This window comes from Aspergillus melleus (genome assembly GCF_016097325.1).
Source record: "Aspergillus melleus strain CBS 546.65 chromosome Unknown contig5, whole genome shotgun sequence".
Classification (NCBI taxonomy): Eukaryota; Fungi; Ascomycota; class Eurotiomycetes; order Eurotiales; family Aspergillaceae; genus Aspergillus; species Aspergillus melleus.
The window spans coordinates 1,542,984-1,560,726 of record NW_025763374.1 but is presented as its reverse complement, the minus strand read 5'-3'; the positions used below and the strand labels follow the sequence as shown (position 1 = coordinate 1,560,726).

The window sequence follows — 17,743 nt, the reverse complement described above, 5'->3', positions numbered from 1 at the left end:
CCCGGTCGTCCGGCTGGCTGGTCGGGTATCGGAGATGGGACTCTAGGTCGTAGCGTACTCCGTGCACAGAGGATGGCACATACTCCGTACATTAGGAATTGCGACCCGTCAATGAGATGATGCATGGTGGACGCAAGGTGCTTCGGTATAATGTATGTGCATCGTACACTCTCTTCCCCCACATTTTGAAGATAAGCAAATGAGGAAAGTGTGATTCAGGACGACGGGCACCGAGTAGTCGGGGTAAATCATATTTCAAACGGACTGTTAATAATTAGCAATAATGATCCTACACATCCCGTACATCGTCATCCATAGCATCGCGACTCGTCATAAAAAAACCTCCCTAAAATGACCTGTCTAAATTCGGAACTCCCCCCCTTTTTTTTCTCCTCTCTTAAAGATACTATGGTCATGTTTCACCACCTCTTCATGTGAAATGGAGAAACAATAGTGCTGTGTCTGTGCAACGGCTCTGCTCTGCGTAGTACTATGATTATCCTCTCGGGCGATCCAGTTACAGGACTCTGTCCCCCGTGCATCGGTGTCTAGGTACAGGCGACTTACGACACTCGACAGGATAACCAGATCCTTTGATACCCAACCAACTGTATCTGGTATCATGCGTTGACGAAGGATCTTCATCCATCTCCTCTCAGCCTCCTTTCTTATGCAATCACAGTCCAGGACAAGGTCAACCAGCCATGTGGTCTTTGACTCTGGCATGACTATTGACCGCTAAATCTGCCACGGCGCCTGGCTTGGGCCCCTCAGGAGGGATCAGTAATCAGTTAACACTTAACAGAGTACAGTAAACTCCGTCCTCCATGCTATTAATATTCCTGTTTAATATATATTAGAACATTGCTAAGGGTCGGGTTAGTGGCTTCTAATAATGCATGGTTGATCTCATTTCTGAACTGACTATACTCGATCCTTTCTAGTGCTGCGACCATTTCATAGTCGTTGCCATTGAACAAAGAACCGAATTGTAATGTAATCATTTCACCTCATCGTCTGGTTAGTTAGTTAACTAACTAATTCATCTAGACCTCGCCTCATCATTCAGCAGCCAGCACTTCAGCCTCGAGCCTCGAGCCACCAGCCACCAGGCTAACGTAGGGCGTTAGTCTGAAAAAGAAAAAAAAAAAAAAAAAAAGAAGAGCAAAGAACAAAAAAAAAAACCTTCAGCCATAGGAAAATTTCAATAGAATTGCTTTTTCGCCATCCTGCAGACTAAAAACGGGACTCCATCGGCAACAACTAACAAGAGGGAAAAAAAAAAAGAAAAAAAATGGTGTTCACACCCTTGTCTAGATCAACTCTGTCGAGCTTCTAGATCTTTTCCACTGTTAACCCAACTCGTCGAATATGATGCCGGTCTAGTCGATCCCCAAGCTGAACTATACTTACGGTGTAAGTCTACTAACTAACCTGGTATGAACAATCTACCTACCTAGCTGATCAATGAATCAACTAATTTAGACCGTACCAGAAAACATCCGGATAATGATATCCACCAGACGCAGTATAGTAAGTAAGTAGCCTGTAGGCCGTGCTCAGTAGGCAGCAAGAAAAAAAAACTCATCGTACTGTAATAATAATTAATAACTAATCAACAACGACCGAGGGGGAAATAAAAATCCCTTTGCCCCTTGCTTGTTAGGCTCAGGGAGTCAGTGTGCTATCGCCTATCAAGACTACAGACTATCAGTTGTGCCGGGCAATGTAGATTGATCGTCTGTCTCTTCACCACCCCCCCCCACTCTATCGAATATCCATTATCCACCTTTAATCTATTATACGGACAGACGGCGTTTGACTATGATGACAAGGGTAAAAGAACAAGAAAAGAACTAGTATGTAGGTGTAATTTTTTTTTTTCTCTCTTACCCCCTTCTCTAACGGTTTACGGAGTCTCCGGCTTGAACCGATGAGGGAAGAATCTTCCATGCGAGAGAGAGAGAGCTTTTCCCCTGTAATTTATCGAGAACTGCAAATACAAATTTATGAAAAAAATTCCATGAGATCAGGTACTGAATGCATCATCTAAACATCACAACCTGACAAAGTCACGACCCAAATCGCAGCAAGGGAGGACATAAAAGTGTAAAAAAAAAAAAAAAAACGAATACACAACCACCCAGAAAAGGAAAAGAAGGGAAAAAAAAGTCTGCCGTCCCCCACAAACTGACAGGGATTCGTTTCACCCTATTTTAATTACTCTTTACGGAGTATGTCATTTTCTAAAATATCTCATCATTTTTTTTTTTTTGTTTTTTCGTTTACTAAAAGAAAAAGAAGGAAGGGGAAAAAAAGAAAACAATAAAAAAAAAATAAAAACGTGGCTCTGGCGTCTGCGCGTGTCTCAACATGATTACTTTTGCGGAAATTTCTTCGACACGCCCAGCGTTTTGCGGCGTCATCTTCGTCGCCATCATTCCAATGCTCAATATCTGATGGAATGGCCTAGTGCCGCGTCTGGCCGGAGGAGCTCGGAGCTGAATGGTAGTTGGATATGACTCTACTAGTGCAGACTGCAGAGTACACCGGTTAGGCGTGGGCGTAGGGGGACGGTCAACGGGGTATGGATCCCATTTACTACTACGGAGTTATCCAGTGTCTACGAGTAGTTGCTTGCTAGCTACCGCAACGATCTCCATTTCGCCCCTTGTATTTCGATCTGTTCTGAACGGTGTAGATCTCTATATTTGTGCTAGCTAGCTTATGAAACAGAAACCCTACGGTGTACCACGGAGAATATGGATGTGATCGATTCGTTATTCACTCACTCGTCACGGCCATCTTGGCACTTCTAGTCGTCTCCACGTCCGAGTTCGAGTCGCGAGGGACTGGACTCAAGGGTACGGACTAACTACGGAGTGAATGGAAGGGCAAGCCACGGAGGACTGCTCTCCCAGGGAAGTTCTACCGTACTATTGTCGATAGTCTAGCGGTTACACGCCCATTGGAGTTAGCAGAGACTGACTACCTTGCCTCATCTTTGTTGGTTAGTACTCCGTAGTTCAGTTACACATAGCAACATATGGGGGCTGGAAATCAGAGCTGCCTCTACGGAGTACGCCACAGACTTGACTTGACTCGCCTGACTGACTAAAATCTGGTCTAGCCTGGACATCGGACGAGGAAGGTGTATAACCATACAGTACAAAGTAGTTAGATACGTGAGAGAGTGATGATTATCCCTTGCGAAGTTAGGGGTCCCCTTCTCCCGATCCCTCCGGGGCATCCCGGTGCCCATGAAGACCCTACCTAGAACTAGGCAGCCCGAAGGGTGAGCGACCTGGGTGCCCGGTAGGACTAGTGGTAAGGCGTAATACCTGTTTAAGACGCAGATCTGCGCAGCAGCTGCGGTATGATGACATGGTACAGCAACTAAGTGGAGCGTGGAGGGATGGGCGATTTGTTACGCAGGACGCGCTTTCTTCTGCTACTGGGCGTGGGGGAGAGAGGTTTCAGTTTTTATCTTACGGTGTAGTTTAATTTTGCATCGAAAGACTGGGATGTTGGATTGAAGAAAGCAAAAATTCAAGGCGTCAAAGAAAAAAAAAAAATAAGCCGATGACAAGGATTATGGAAGGCGTAGATATGACACTAGACTAATTAACTATTGCGTCGGGCTTGATTGTTGATTAAGATGACGAACTCCATCCGGTGCACAGCCTGGATAGAGTAATTGCTCCTACTGCTCTTGGCTATAGTCCCTCTGTCGATCATCGTCCGGCATTTCTCAGCTTGATATGAATGGAAGAAAACTCCGGATTAGACGAATTCCATCGACGAAGGATTCGATTCGTGCGGCTGTTGCGAAGGAATGGCATGATCGCCCCTTTGTCTACTCCGTACTCCGTATCGAGCTTTTAATTATTTCGCAATTAAGACTAACCCGGGCGGTTCTAGATAGGAGGTGGTGAGGATAAGGCATGAGAAACGGTCTAGATACCCCTGAAGCCCGAGCTAAGGATCCTTCGTAAACATGGCAACTGAAACAAACCTGTAAGCGATGTCTCAGTTTATTTATACTTTCGGATTAATGCGATTAGTCGGACAAAAACCGTTACTGTCTCAGCTGCGGAGAAGGATTGACTACAGCCGTAAGAGATCGAAGATGCTTTAGGAAAAGAGTGAAAAAAAGAAATATACCTGAAACGTAATTAGAAGGATTTGCGGTATATGATTGCAATTGATTGTTTAGAATGATGATGTTGATATGGGCGTGGGTATCGTAAGCGTTATTTCTCCTTCGCATTCCATAGAACGCAGAAAGCAGAGCCATAAATTATATGCGATAACTCTTGTAAAGCGCCGTCAGCCTATCAGTGAAACGTCATTATACGTATCTGGCCACATGGTCAAGGGATCAAAATCGTCCATCATCAGGGCATCTTGGAAGTAGCTATCGCTGTTGTCCTCGACGGACCATGACAGAAAGTCCCATTCCCAGTTTCGTAGTGGTTGCGAGGAGCTGTTGAGCTCTGACAGGGACTGCGGTTGAGAAACAGACGACTCCTTTGGCCTGCTCGCATTAGGGTTTGTTTCAACCCCAGAAACGTTGCTCTCCATGGACATCTCTTGTTGACGGAAATTCCGTCGGACCTTGACCTTCCCGAGAAGAGGAACCTGTAAAGTCAAGTCTTGTAAATGAGAAGGGCTATCCTGCTGGAGTAGCCTATGCAGAGAATTGATAGTGGTAACACAGGTGTGAGCAAAATGAGAGCCTGGTGTGTCATGAGATCGTCCGATCATGAGCTTGGTGACTTCTTCGACGGTGCTGGCTGTCTTTGCTTTGTCCGCTGGAAAACTCCATCTGCCCGAGCACGAGGAGCTATGTGATATGAGAAGGAGGACCACCGTCGTAACAAACACCTGGAGATCTAGAATCCGCGCACAGAATATCCCGGGCGGGAGCGTCCCACGAAGGAATCGATAGAGCCGTGCTGCTTCCTCGCATGCATTCATGCATACTAGACGACTGTAGACATACTCTTCCCCAATATCTTGCCTCATGATAAAAGGTAGGTGTGTTCGCACCATAACACTGTTATGGATAAACTGAACCATGTGGTCAGGTTTTACCTCCGGGCCCTCGTCTAGGGCCCACCATTGCTTAGGGGTCTGCGATGTCAGGGACTTGAGCTCTCCAATGAGTGCCAGCGTAGAGCTGTAGAATTCAGAGCCCGAGTCTGGCGTCAGATTGAGATCATCCAGGTGTTGTACCTTTGCAGCGATATCCGTCAACCGACGGAGGTACACGTGTGGCTGGACAACGCCATCGATAACAAGTGCCTGCGTCTTTGCTTGGGGGTGTCGTCGAGTATCAGGAGGAAGATTGATAACCATCCCAAAGAGTCCGTTTCCGGAAATGATCGAGTCCCAGAGCTGCGCCTTTTGATGTTGTGCCTCGTTTCCTTCTGTCCCGATAACCCGGCCGTTCTGGATCGCCTGAGAAGCCTTGGGCAGTCCCATGATCTCTGCGATCGCGACTATGTGTCGCAAACGCACCCATGCCTTTCGGAAGTTCCCCCGGCCTATTTGACTGCTCAAAGTCAGTAAACAGTCAGACTAAAGGACAGGAAGGATATACCCACAGTCGGAAGAAATGCATAGCCATACTAAGCCCAGAAAGGGTGCTCACCAATCTATCATGGGGCAAGATTGTAGTCTCCACAGTATCAGAAACTGCTCGACAGAATTTTGACCACTCGTGGGATTTTTGGGCCTGGGACCCTCGATCATTGTCCTGTCCTTGAACTTGCTGGCCTGTAAGAGCGACCGTGAGTAACCACGAGGCAAGGCTAATCGGATCGACATCCGCTCTGTTCATATCCTCGAAGCTTTCGCCTAGTTCTTGTTGAGTTTTGATAGCCCCTGGTTGGGGAAACAAGCTATATACGAGAGGAAGCCATCGTGAGGCAGAATGTGCAATTGTTAGAACATGGGACTTGGGCGGAATCAACCTCTGAAGAGCTCGCCTCGCTCGGTCGTGTAAATGAGCAGAAACCTTGATTCTACGATCTTGAGAATGTCCGTTTTGTCGCTGGGGGTCCACGCTGAGCCAGTCATTCTGGAATAGAGATCGAAGGTGCGCCGGTTGATCTACGGCGTCGTAATCCGAGTCGCTAGAGTCAGGATCGAGTTCATCCGTACTCAATGTCGGTTCAGTAGCCAGCTCCGTTTGGGAAGTTGATCGATCTCCGGACTTGATTTCCGCATCGTGGACAAACTTGGTCAAGTTCGCAACCTTAGACTCAAGTTGAGCTATGCGATAACGCGAGGGGAGCCTCTGGGACCGTCTGGAATGGGGAGTATATGTCTGCGCAATGCAAGTTGAGCCTCGCTCTTCGCAGCGCCGGCAGGTCGGCGCGTCCTCGGAGAGCCGAATGCACCGAACCTTGCGTCGTCTGCCTGTCGTGAGAGATCAGGTCACTGGCGCCTTTGATAAGAGCACCGGTGCTGGGTAGCTCAGGCCACTTACACTCGGTACAGCTTCTCGTGCCCTTTCGAACCCTCTGTTGATCCAAGCTGCCTAGCATGGCTAGCGAGTGTAACCACCGAGGGGGAGTTTGTCCGACAGAACGGGAGCTTTGGTGAAGTTGTTAGTGAAGCAGCAGCAGCAGCAGCAGGGAAGTCGGACGTTGTTGGCGCGGACAAGTTCTCGGTCCGCGGACGAAAAGATGTCCGCGCGGGGGCTGCTATGACCGAGAAGTGAGGGAATCCTTTCCCAAACCATCAACAACAACTTCCCTTTCTCGTTTCTCGGCCTTCGCGACGATGAATTTTGCCGCTAGCCTTATGGCTCGGACCCTGAAATTGTATTCTACAGATTCTTCTGCCATGCATCCGTGGACATATAAGCAGTCCTCCTGCTGCTGGTACCGTGACCATCACAGATGAAACAAAGCTCACATCGCAAAGACCATATCAAACCCTTCCCCTATCTCCTCAGTTGCAACAATGTTCTCATCGTTGCAATCGCGATCAGGGCCATACGCCTCCACTACAGCTAGCCTTGGAGAGCTCCCCTCGATAACCACCGACGTTCCGATCAGCGCAGTGTTTATCGCCATCTTCATCGCATTCGCTGCAACCAACATGACAATCTTGCAGAAGAACCTCCGCAGAAACCACAAGTTTGTGATATCAGGAGCAATGTTTGGGTTCTGTATGGCACGGATCACCACCCTCGTTCTGCGCATCGTCTGGGCGAACCGACAACACAATGTCCGACTTGCGATCGCGGCAGGCATCTTCGTGAATGCCGGTATTCTCATCATCTACATCGTCAACTTCATTCTGTCGCAAAGAATCCTCCGAGCAAAGCAACCTCACATCGGATGGAATCCAGTCTATCGGATACTCTGCAAAGCTCTGTACTTCGCCATCTTCGCCGCCCTGGTCATGGTGATCACGGCCATGGTTGTATCGGTCTACACGCTGAACCCTCATACCAAGTCCATCTGTCGCGACATCCAACTCGCGTCGCTCACCTATTTCCTCGTCTTCTCCTGCCTCCCGTTCCTCCATATCGCCGTGGCGTTGTGTCTACCGAGATCCAAGGACGAAGAAACGTTCGGGGAGGGCAGCATGAGCGCCAAAATGATTATCATGATCCTATCCGCAGGGCTATGCGTCTTTAATGCCGGGTTCAAGGCCGGAGTTAACTGGAGTCCTCTTCGTCCAAGAACCAATCCCGGGTGGTTTGACTCAAAAGCGTGCTTTTTCGTTTTCATCTTTGTCTTCGAGGTGCTCATTCTGAGTCTGTTGACATTCAGCCGTATCGACAGGCGCTTCTTCGTGCCGAACGGTTGCGGGGGCCCTGGTGACTATACTCGACTTCGAGACCAGACTGCTAAGACCGAGGGTGATGACTCAGGGAGCCAAAATGCTTGAAACGCGAGTGTTGTGAGGTTGTTATGTTGATATACTATGTAGATGATTGAGCTGCTGTATATATATATCTTGGTTTACAACTTCAACGCCATTAGACTAATTTCATTGGTTAGAAGTCTTTCGCGATTAAAATGACTTGTATCTACATTTCTAAGCACTCTGATTTAAGAAACAAGTAAGCCCTATATGTCTCAAGACCTGAAAGAAATGATTATATACTACCTCGTGTATCACAGCATGTGTAGAGCCGGCCCCAGCGAAGGCTAACGCGCATGGTGCACTGTAACCAGATATAAAGTATATTGTGCTGTGCTACATACATGCATATGGTTTTCTTGAAGACCTTGGTACGATATGGGCAGTTATACAAAGGATTAGATATCGAATCTCCGACCAATAGTTCCGGTAGGAAGAAATGTCAATGTCCCCGTATAGCTTCATCTTTTCGATCATCTCTCCACTGACGTTTCATTACAAGTATAGTAGTACATCAGAAGGAGGGTCTTTGTCTTGATTCTATAGCCGGCATGTCTACTAATCTAAGATGCTAAAACTTTCCTCTTTATATGTGCATTGTAGGTATATGTAATAACCTATCTTAAACCTTAGAAAGAAATGATCTCTGGCCAAACACCGAAAGAACTGACCAGTCGGAGCAGGGTTATCTAGAGAAAAGGTAGGGTATTAGCTACAGCATAGCAAATAATATTTCTACATTAGCTGCCTATTCATGCGGGTGTTCGTTTATCTCAAGACGAGGGTTTGCCCCAGTGTCGGTGAATTGGTACTATATCATATGTCCAGTGTAGATGAGAAATTTAAAAACCGAATAATATACATAATTAGCGTGATGTGAATCTGGTCGTCGAATTCGACTACCATGCTTAATTATCCCTTTCCTTCCGTGATGCGCCGTGAGCTGGTCCTCTCGCTAGTTTGAATCTCACAAAACATAAAAAGCCCGAAGATGATTAGATATCGTACAATTTCGCCGTTGAATGCATGGGTATTAGCTTTGGACGATGAGAGAAGATCGTTGAGAGAAAGAGAGTGTGGTGCGCGAGTGACGCAAAGGGGTATGCTGCCCCACAACCTCTTTCATTTACATTCTTTCTTTCTCTCAATTGCCTAGTTGAGTGTCCGGAGTGACTTCCAAATTCTCGGTGTCGGCATCAAGTTCCGCCGTAGACTCGGCGTCTATAGGGGTATCTCTCCGCGCATACGGAAGTAGGAACAGGGCTCCGACCGGGGTAACACCTTCGATACGCCGCGCCATACCGACGCTGACGGGTCGGGCGCGCTCGAGAGCCTGCTTCTCTTCGCTGCTGAGACCGTGGACCTGTTGGTAATCCATATCGGCGGGAAGGAGAAGGCCCTCATCCTGCAGGAATTTCCGGGCGGCGGCCTCCTGCCGGGCGGCGACGTGCTCGTAGTGCTTTTCAATAGCAACGCGGGTTTTGATCTCGGGGGCGAAGGAGGAGGAAGTGTAGGTGGTTCCGGAGGGCGAGTCAATAAAGGGGATCAGGGAGTCGAGTTCGATGCCTTTGACGTGGAGAAGGTCGAGGGCGGAGCGCGTGGAGGAGTCGACGCGAGCCTCGAAGCCCAGGCGGTTCCACGCGTGGGCGGTCTTTTTCGTGTTGTGGAGGAGAGCCGTGAGCTCTTTGATTTGCGCTGCGATGTCGCGGAAATGCTGCCAGCGCTTGTCCGAGACGATGCCCGCCTTGAACGCCTTGGCCGTCAGGCGCATGTCGGCGTTGTCGGACCGAGTCGTGATCCGGTACTCACTGCGGGTTGTGAACATGCGGTAGGGCTCAGACACGCCCTTGGTGATCAGGTCGTCGATCATGATACCGATGAACCCGTCTGCACGGCTGAGGGTGAGCGGCACCCTGTTCTGGGCGGCCAGACCGGCATTGGCTCCGGCGATTATTCCTTGTCCTGCCGCTTCTTCGTAGCCAGTGGTGCCGTTGATTTGTCCGGCAAGGTAAAGACCGCTAATAAGCTTGGTTTCGAGCGTGGGCCAGAGATTGCGAGGGTCAATGTAGTCGTATTCCACGCCGTAACCTGGCTGGAGCATGTGTACATTCTCAAGACCACGGATGGTCTTCAACATAGCAAGCTGAGCATCCTCTGGAATGGTCATGGAAATTCCATTCGGATAGATCACCTCATTAGGCGCGAACCCTTCCGGCTCCAGCCAGATCAAATGACTCTTCTTCTCATGGAACCGGATAATCTTGGACTCCAAGGATGGGCAGTATCTCGGTCCCTTGACCGTCTCGCGAATGTGTACTGACTTATCCAAGTTGGCCCGGACAATGTCATGGGTAGCTTCGTTTGTCCGCGTGATCCAGCACGGAAGCTGGTCTTCTGTGTCCACTTGCACCCTTTTGTTGAGATACGAGAAAGGCTGCGGAGGCGACTCTCCTTGGTGAATCTCTAACGGCTTGAAGTCGATCGTTTTCATGTCTAGTCGCGGCGGTGTTCCGGTCTTGAGCCGACCAAGCTGGAAGCCCGCCTCGCGGAGGGATTTGCTCAGTCCGAAAGTAGCGGCTTCACCGATACGACCCGAGGGGAAAACCTTGAGACCGATATGAATCTCACCTCCCAGGAAAGTACCCGTCGTGATAACCACCCGGCCAGTGGGGATGACTTCGCCGGTTTCGAGTTTGACACCCACGATCTTGCCCTTGGCTGGACCCGTGCTGTTTTCCATCCCGTCCGTCGAAATCACGATATCCGCCACTTTGCCTTCCAGAATACTCAGTCCCTCCGTCTGCAGCAGCTCCTCCTGCATGTATCCTTTGTATAGGTCACGATCGATCTGGGCGCGCGGTCCCCAGACAGCGGGTCCTTTGGATCGGTTGAGGAACCGGAACATTATACCGGCCTTGTCGATGATGCGCCCCGCAACTCCGTCCATAGCATCCACTTCACGGATCATTGTACCTTTGCCAATGCCTCCAAAACTCGGGTTACACGAGCAGACACCGATGTTCGAGAGCGACGGGGTGATCAGCGCCGTGCGGGCGCCGGAGCGAGCTGCCGCAGCACAGGCTTCTGATCCGGCATGTCCACCACCAATGACGACGACATCGTAGGGTCTATCGAAGTCAGGCTGTTAGTACTCTTGACTGGAGCGGACCTGTAAACCAGAAAAACGATCAACATACCGAGCGCCATCGGCAACAGTGGCCAGACCACGAAAGGTCCTTGTGACGCGAGGACGAACGGAGTAACTCCGTGGGACAACGGCCACCGACCGTGATCGAAAGGCCAACATGATGTGGGATTCCTGAGCGGGAGAATTCAAAAGAAATGTCCTGCAGCAGGGAAGGTAGGCAACTCAATCTGTCGGAGCGGCGCAAAAACAACCAAAAGAAAAAAAAGTCCGCGGTTCTTCCGCAATCACGTGGCCCGGGCTTATCTCCGAAGGCGGTGAAAATCCATGGCTGACGTAATCTGCGCGACTCTTGCGCCATCGCCGAAGAACCAATTGCGGGGCAGCATTTTCTCATTCTCCTCAACCCCGCGGGTCTTTTTTCTCTTGATCTCCTTCTCTTTACCTTCCGAAGCTCTCAGTTATTTCCCGTTTAGCATCGAATCCTCTCAGTTGCGATCAGACTCAAGCATCAATATCCACAATGAAGGCATACTGGTACGATAACAAGCCGGTACGTACCTCCAGTTCCCGCGACCCTTCACAACAACCCCTCCACCCCTCGTCTTCCAGGATCTACTTATCTAGCATCACCCAACCGCAATCGCTGACTTCAATGCCTTACGCGTAAAAACAGGGCGACCAGCGCGAGCCCCACGACTCCGGCAACCCCGTCTCCGAATCCTACCTCGCCTCCCTGGGCGTGATCTACCGCCACTGCCCTACCATTGACATCGTCGACGCCCTGGCCGCGGAGCGCGGCTACAAGAACCGCGACGAGGTGACGGTCTCGCCCCAGACCATGGGCGACGTATACGAGGACAAGGTGAAGATGTTCTTTGCTGAGCATCTCCACGAGGACGAGGAGATTCGGTACATCCGTGACGGTGAGGGCTACTTCGATGTCCGCGGCCAGGGCGATGAGTGGGTGCGCATCAGGCTGTCCAAGGATGATCTGATTATTCTGCCCGCCGGTATCTACCATCGTTTTACGACGGATGATAAGAATGTGAGTTTGGGTCTTATCCCCCCTCCTCCCTTTTGGATTATGGGATGTTGGATGAGTTGTCATGGCGGATCGCTGATTTGGTGGTTCTTGTATAGTATGTCAAGGCTATGCGTCTCTTCCAGGAGGAGCCTAAATGGACGCCGCTGAACCGAAGCGATGAGGTTGATGCCAACAAGCATCGCAAGTCGTATCTTGAGACGCTTCCTACTCCTGCTCTTGCTGCAAACTAAATGCTCTGACAAAATTTAAGCGGTGCTTGCCAGACCATGTCTGGCTGAGCGGGTTGCATTTTGAGCATCAATACGCCTGTGGTCATTGGGTGAATTTCTATTGAATGACAGAGCTGATCTTGATGATTTTGTACATATCAAGCCTATGATATTATGACACGTTTTTTCTCATTTCATACCTAAAATGGCCATTCCTGTGTTATGTTATAATGTTCATTTCCCAGATAGAATGCTCTTCTTGAAATCGTTATAAAATTCTCAACACCAGTCTCGAACAAACACCGGCGTGCTTTAATTTGTCATTGCGCCATCAGGCATCGAGCCGGGCATGTGGAATGGATCACTCATGCCTCCGGCACTGTGCTCTCGAGTCATACTGTGGCTTCGGAACCCCCCGGTCTCAACGTTGAAGCTGCTGGAGCGTGAGGCGCTGTCAAACGGTCGCCGCGTTCCCAGCCCTCCCCGATACCGGAGGCCTTCTGGTTCCCGATCGCTTTCGTCGTCGCGAAGCGGGTTGCCCATGTCGGCCGACATGGCGGACCGAGATGCTGCGTTGGAGCCGGTCTCCGAGTCCTCGCCTGTCCGGACTCCTGTTCTGCCCATCCGAGGCCATAGGTCCGGTAACCCTACCACCTGCACTCGGGGTTCAACGACTCGCTCCTCAAACCAGGCATGGACCCGAGCTTCGACTAACTGGGCCACCTTAGGCACATCTTGAAGTCTGCTACGCGACCCGATAAGTGATCGGACGGAAAGATCCAGCCGGTAATCCGGCAGAAACGAGAACGCGACATTGCTCTTCGGAGTGCCGGTTTTTTGTGGGCCTTCACCATCAGCGCCCCCTTGTGTATTGGCGGACTGAGGATGGGTTCTGTCCGAGTTGTTTTTGGGCCGTGAGCTGGCATTGGCAGCATCCGCTGCAGGGGGAGGAGGCGATGGAGACGGAGTGTCAAGGGGAGGCGTAGACGCAGGTACAAGAGATATGCACAATGTCCCCGAGAATCGGACAACTGATATAGATAGGCCCACTGGGAGGATTGCGGAACATGGTTTGGGATAGTTCATCAGCAAAGAGGTCTCGATAGCAATTGAGAGATTGTCATCGCTCAAGTCAACGTCCATCAATGCCTGAAGCCTCCCACCATCGGAGTTGGGATCATCCACCGCGATGATGCGACAATTGCTGAAAATCGGAAACTCCTCGCCAAGGGATATGTCCGTCACCGCGATCTTGTCTATGAATGAAGGCTTCTTTTCGGGGTTGTTTAACGCTGCTGTTAACGAGCTAAGAATCGACGACGTGGGCGAGTCTTTCAGCAGATACGCGGTTTGTCGATACTGGGCAATCGTTTGGGCAATCAGGACGTTGAACCAATCCAACGATTCCGGTTGGTGGGAGGAGTGATGGACCCTGTGACGGCCATGCTTCACAGGATTTGTAGGAATGGCGCTGTAGTAGGTTTTCCGAAGGATGGATCGGGTGTTGGTTGAAGAAGATGGGACTGGACGAAGGACGTTGGAAGTCGAGGGCTTTTCCCTTAACGATCTGGAAACATTGGATGCATCGTTCGGTGAAATGGTATAGATCGAATTGGAGCGACGGTGTGTGGCGGAGCGCAGACCGCGAGACGGCGGAGGCGGTGCTTCACCAAAGATAAAGAACTTGATGAAAGCCCCGATCAGGAGTACAACGGAGAGCTGTCCAAGGAGGAATCCTTGCGTAAACGACAATCTACGGCATTCGATTAGATCCAGCGAGACTAGGGAGATCTGGATTGAGTGACGTACGAGGACGGAGCCGGGACGGGCGAGGGTTCACCTAGCTATTCGTCAGTCAAGAGCTCATAAAGACCAGAAAAGGCGTTGTTGTCTAACCTTGTTGGAAATTCATTTTCCGGCGATGTATCAGTCGATGGGGATGCTCAACCCATTGCCAGGCCCGAAGCTGAAATGGAGGGCCCCACGGGTTGTTGGAGAAGAACGTCGTTCCAGATTATGAAATAATAATTTAAATCGCGAAGACAAAGAAAGTTGGAGCCGCCAAATGCGGACTAGCGCTGGAACTGCCCGATCGGGACTTTGATCGACCTGGCCTGATCTTCCTTCATCTCGACTATAACCAACTAACTACATCTACCTGACACGATCATCTTGCTTACGATGGTATGGGAAACTAATATCTAGCCACTCACTAACCATGCATCACCCGACTATACCGCAGCTTTTCCTGGCTTTTCTCCTACCAGCCTCCGTTCTCTCTTATGGCGGCGCATCCTCGCCAAAACCACCAGGCAACAAAGCCATCCTACTCTCCAATGTCCAGACTTTGACGCTCCGAGGAGATCGACTCACTTCCTCTCGTCGCGTTTCTCCGATCCCCCAACTACAATGCGTTGGGCCATCGAAGAAAATCTGCCAATCGTACCCAATTGATGTGATGCGGTGCACCAACGCCGGCTCCGACTATAACGAAGAAGATGTTCAGTGGACTTGCACCGCTTCACTACCACCAGAACTCAAACTGGGCTCGACGGACGTGATTTGTGAAGGATACCGGAATGCGGACGATCCTTGGGTCTTGAAAGGTAGCTGTGGCGTTGAATACCGGCTCCTCTTGACGGACCTGGGCGAGAAGAAATTCGGACGACAACACGACGACAATTTGTCGCAGGGTATTGCGCGTAATAAATGGCAGAAGCTACTGGCTGTGGTTGGGGATATCATATTTTATGGGTTCATCGCCGCAGTTTTCGCGTATATATTGGTGCCCATGGTGATCCAATGCTTTGGGGGTCAAGGTGATCGAAGACGCCGTACGCCTGGCCGTGGCTGGGGTGGTGGATCTGGTGGTGATGGTGGCGGTGGAGGCGGAGGCGGAGGAGGAGGCCCGTATTATGACCCTCCGCCGCCATATAGCACTCATCCTGATAGCTCTCGTGGATGGAGACCTGGGTTTTGGACCGGCGCGTTGGGAGGTGCCGCGGCTGGGTACAATCTCGGCAGAAGGCAAAGCGGTTATAACTCGTCTGCATTTACGAACCGACAGCCGTCATCATCCAGGCACCGGAACAACTCATATGACTCGGGACAAGGCAGCTCGCGGTCTGCGTTTCAATACTCTGATGCCACTACTACGAGTACTGGCTTTGGATCAACCAGGCGCCGATAGGAATCTCAACCCAGACACTGCCCTTGCTTCCTACATCTAAAGACTGGTACACTGGCCAAAGAGAGCCTCGGAATGCAAAAGAAGATTTCTGAATGAAAAGCCCATGGGACGAAGATATCACAAACATACAAGGCAAACCCAACTTCAAAAGCCGCTGCAGGATATAATCGTAATCATCATAACCATTACCAAGCATGAAGTAAAACTCCTAACCAACCCACCCTGCCAAAGAAAGCAAGAAACGCCAATTAACACCTGACTCGGTATCTCATTAGAACTATGCTAAATCCAAATCACGTTAAGCTCGCGGGTCGAAATCAAGGAAAGTCATCGATCGTGCCCAGGATCTCCTCCTGTCCACCACCCATGTCTTTAGCTTGCTTCTTGTTACGCTTTCCCTTAGTAGGCGCAGTGTTAGGCTTGTCGGGATCCGCCCCTTCGGCGGCGCCATCTGGATTGTGGAGAAGTTCTTCCTGAGCCTGTTTTTCCTTTGCGTGCTGTTCTTCAATGCGTTTCTTTTCTTCATCCAGCTCCTGCTGTATAACCTTTGGGTCGTCGAAGACCGTGTTGGTCATCTCCGAATACGACTGGATATCGAATGTCTCTCGCGGACCCAGTAGGGTGTCTTTTATGCGGCCAGGGTCGCGGCGTTCTTCTTTGTTGAATTTCAACTTTATCTGGCGTCTAGACCTCCCAGGAAATAGTTTACTGATCATCATGAAATCTGTGCCGAACATGCGCAACCCTTTGTAAAAAAGATCCGTTAGGTCCTCGTCCCACGATTCCGTTTTGGTGCGCTTTCCGTAAGTAGACTGATTGATCTTGCGTGTAAACGAATTTTCCACCACATCCTCCAAGTCTCCGTAGCTCCTCGCCGCTGCAGCGTGTCGGTCAACTTGTAAAGACGAAGTATCGAGCACAATCTCTCCATTCACAATTCTCATCACCGGACCATTTTGGGACTGATCTGCCCCATTTTCCCCTGCCGGAGGCTCGCTGGCATTGTCGTTCTGCTTCACTGCGGGTGGCTCCTCAGGTGCACCTTCCTGTTGCGCCGCCTGCTTCCGTTCCTGCTCGGCCAGTTCTAGTTTGCGAAGTTCGGCTTCTCGCTTAGATTTCTTTCCCGTCCGCAAGTCCTTGCATAGTTCTGACATCTTCATGACCCCCGGTGCGATCTCAACCTGTTCAGAGCCCTCGGGAGTTGGCTCACGCTGCTTGCGCGCTCGCGGTTTTCTCTCTCTCGTTTTCGTCGCGGTGCTTCCATCCTTGGGTGCCCTTCTCTTCCTCGATTTCGTGGTCTTTTGGCTTGCATCGGTGGTAACAGGCGGTTCAGAAGTGTCCTGGCTTTCCGTCGTAGACTCAGCTGCAGGAGTCTGCGTTGCAGGCGGTGTGATAAGTTGAGGGGTCTCTATCGAAGGCTGTGGCTCTGTGATAGTAGACCTGATGTCCGAGGTGATCTTGACGCGTTTCGAGGGTCGAATTTCAGTAGGGGGCTCGGAAACGGAAACGCTGCGCGACTCGGGCGCTGGGGGTTCTTCGCGGACATTAGGCCCATCAAGTCTTTCATGTTCAATCACAGGAGCATCGTTTCGAGTTTGCTTATCAGCTGCATCGGTCGAAGGCAGCGGGGTGGGGTCAACGTGTGAGGTGCTAGGTGGGGGCGGGGAAGGCTGGGAAGGCTGAGAGGATTGCGAGGGTTGAGGCGGCTGTGAGGGCGTAGGAGCTTCACGGGGGGGAGCGGGAGTCACTGCAGAGACTGAAGGCTTTCGCGTCGAACGAGGAATCGGGATGGCTGTCGCAGACGAAGATGGTTTTACATTGGCAGTCTGGGTCGCAGACGGCTGGGGAATTGCTGTCTCGACAGGAGCGGGTGGTTCCGCAATCGAAGCTACTTGACTAGGTTCGGGAGTCGCGGTCTCGGTCGCAGGCTGAGGAGTTTGGGAAGGCGAGGGTTGAGAAACTGAGGGTTGAGAAGCGACACTGGGGCGCCGAGGAGGAGCTGGGGCAGCGCGTCGGACGGGGGCCTTGGGGGCAAATTTCTTGCCCGACTTATCTGTAGGAGGGTAGAGGTTAGAAGAGAGCAAGCAATAGGATATAGGGGAGGACCTACTGATGGCAGAGCTTGAGAAGGACTTCATCTTCAACGACGGTCATAGCTGACTGACGGGGGGAGACGGGCTTGTCGGAGAGAGGAAGAGAGAGAGCGCAAAAGTCTAGATGCGCCGTTCGTCTGAACCCCCGGGGAAAGTGGGCGCGGTCACGTG

At 50.7% G+C, this 17,743-nt stretch overlaps 7 protein-coding genes across 7 annotated transcripts; 3 read left to right on the top strand and 4 right to left on the bottom strand.

The window, feature by feature from the left end:
- Positions 1-4,329: 4,329 nt before the first annotated feature.
- On the bottom strand, positions 4,330-6,554 carry LDX57_008978 (transcription factor domain-containing protein; the record flags this gene model as incomplete). The annotated part of the gene is made up of 3 exons (XM_046090699.1): positions 4,330-5,557; positions 5,610-6,426; positions 6,497-6,554. 3 exons carry the CDS (start codon positions 6,552-6,554, stop codon positions 4,330-4,332), a joined length of 2,103 nt encoding a protein of 700 aa, XP_045946674.1.
- Positions 6,555-6,975: 421 nt separating this feature from the next.
- On the top strand, positions 6,976-7,911 carry LDX57_008977 (uncharacterized protein; the record flags this gene model as incomplete). The annotated part of the gene is made up of 1 exon (XM_046090698.1): positions 6,976-7,911. The coding sequence occupies one exon, from the start codon at positions 6,976-6,978 to the stop codon at positions 7,909-7,911; it is 936 nt and encodes a 311-aa protein (XP_045946673.1).
- A 1,120-nt stretch (positions 7,912-9,031) lies between these two features.
- On the bottom strand, positions 9,032-11,194 carry MTO1 (tRNA modification protein MTO1; the record flags this gene model as incomplete). The annotated part of the gene is made up of 2 exons (XM_046090697.1): positions 9,032-11,015; positions 11,085-11,194. 2 exons carry the CDS (start codon positions 11,192-11,194, stop codon positions 9,032-9,034), a joined length of 2,094 nt encoding a protein of 697 aa, XP_045946672.1.
- A 361-nt stretch (positions 11,195-11,555) lies between these two features.
- ADI1_3 (acireductone dioxygenase (Ni2+-requiring)) lies at positions 11,556-12,310 on the top strand (the record flags this gene model as incomplete). Its single annotated transcript, XM_046090696.1, has 3 exons — positions 11,556-11,585; positions 11,709-12,080; positions 12,176-12,310. The coding sequence occupies 3 exons, from the start codon at positions 11,556-11,558 to the stop codon at positions 12,308-12,310; spliced, it is 537 nt and encodes a 178-aa protein (XP_045946671.1).
- Positions 12,311-12,601: 291 nt separating this feature from the next.
- Positions 12,602-14,201, bottom strand: mmm1 (ERMES complex subunit MMM1; the record flags this gene model as incomplete). Its single annotated transcript, XM_046090695.1, has 3 exons — positions 12,602-14,042; positions 14,099-14,129; positions 14,186-14,201. 3 exons carry the CDS (start codon positions 14,199-14,201, stop codon positions 12,602-12,604), a joined length of 1,488 nt encoding a protein of 495 aa, XP_045946670.1.
- Positions 14,202-14,507: 306 nt separating this feature from the next.
- Positions 14,508-15,479, top strand: LDX57_008973 (DUF1183 domain protein; the record flags this gene model as incomplete). The annotated part of the gene is made up of 1 exon (XM_046090694.1): positions 14,508-15,479. One exon carries the CDS (start codon positions 14,508-14,510, stop codon positions 15,477-15,479), a length of 972 nt encoding a protein of 323 aa, XP_045946669.1.
- Positions 15,480-15,796: 317 nt separating this feature from the next.
- On the bottom strand, positions 15,797-17,617 carry LDX57_008972 (transcription factor TFIIIB subunit BDP1; the record flags this gene model as incomplete). The annotated part of the gene is made up of 2 exons (XM_046090693.1): positions 15,797-17,532; positions 17,590-17,617. The coding sequence occupies 2 exons, from the start codon at positions 17,615-17,617 to the stop codon at positions 15,797-15,799; spliced, it is 1,764 nt and encodes a 587-aa protein (XP_045946668.1).
- Between the last annotated feature and the right edge of the window lie 126 nt (positions 17,618-17,743).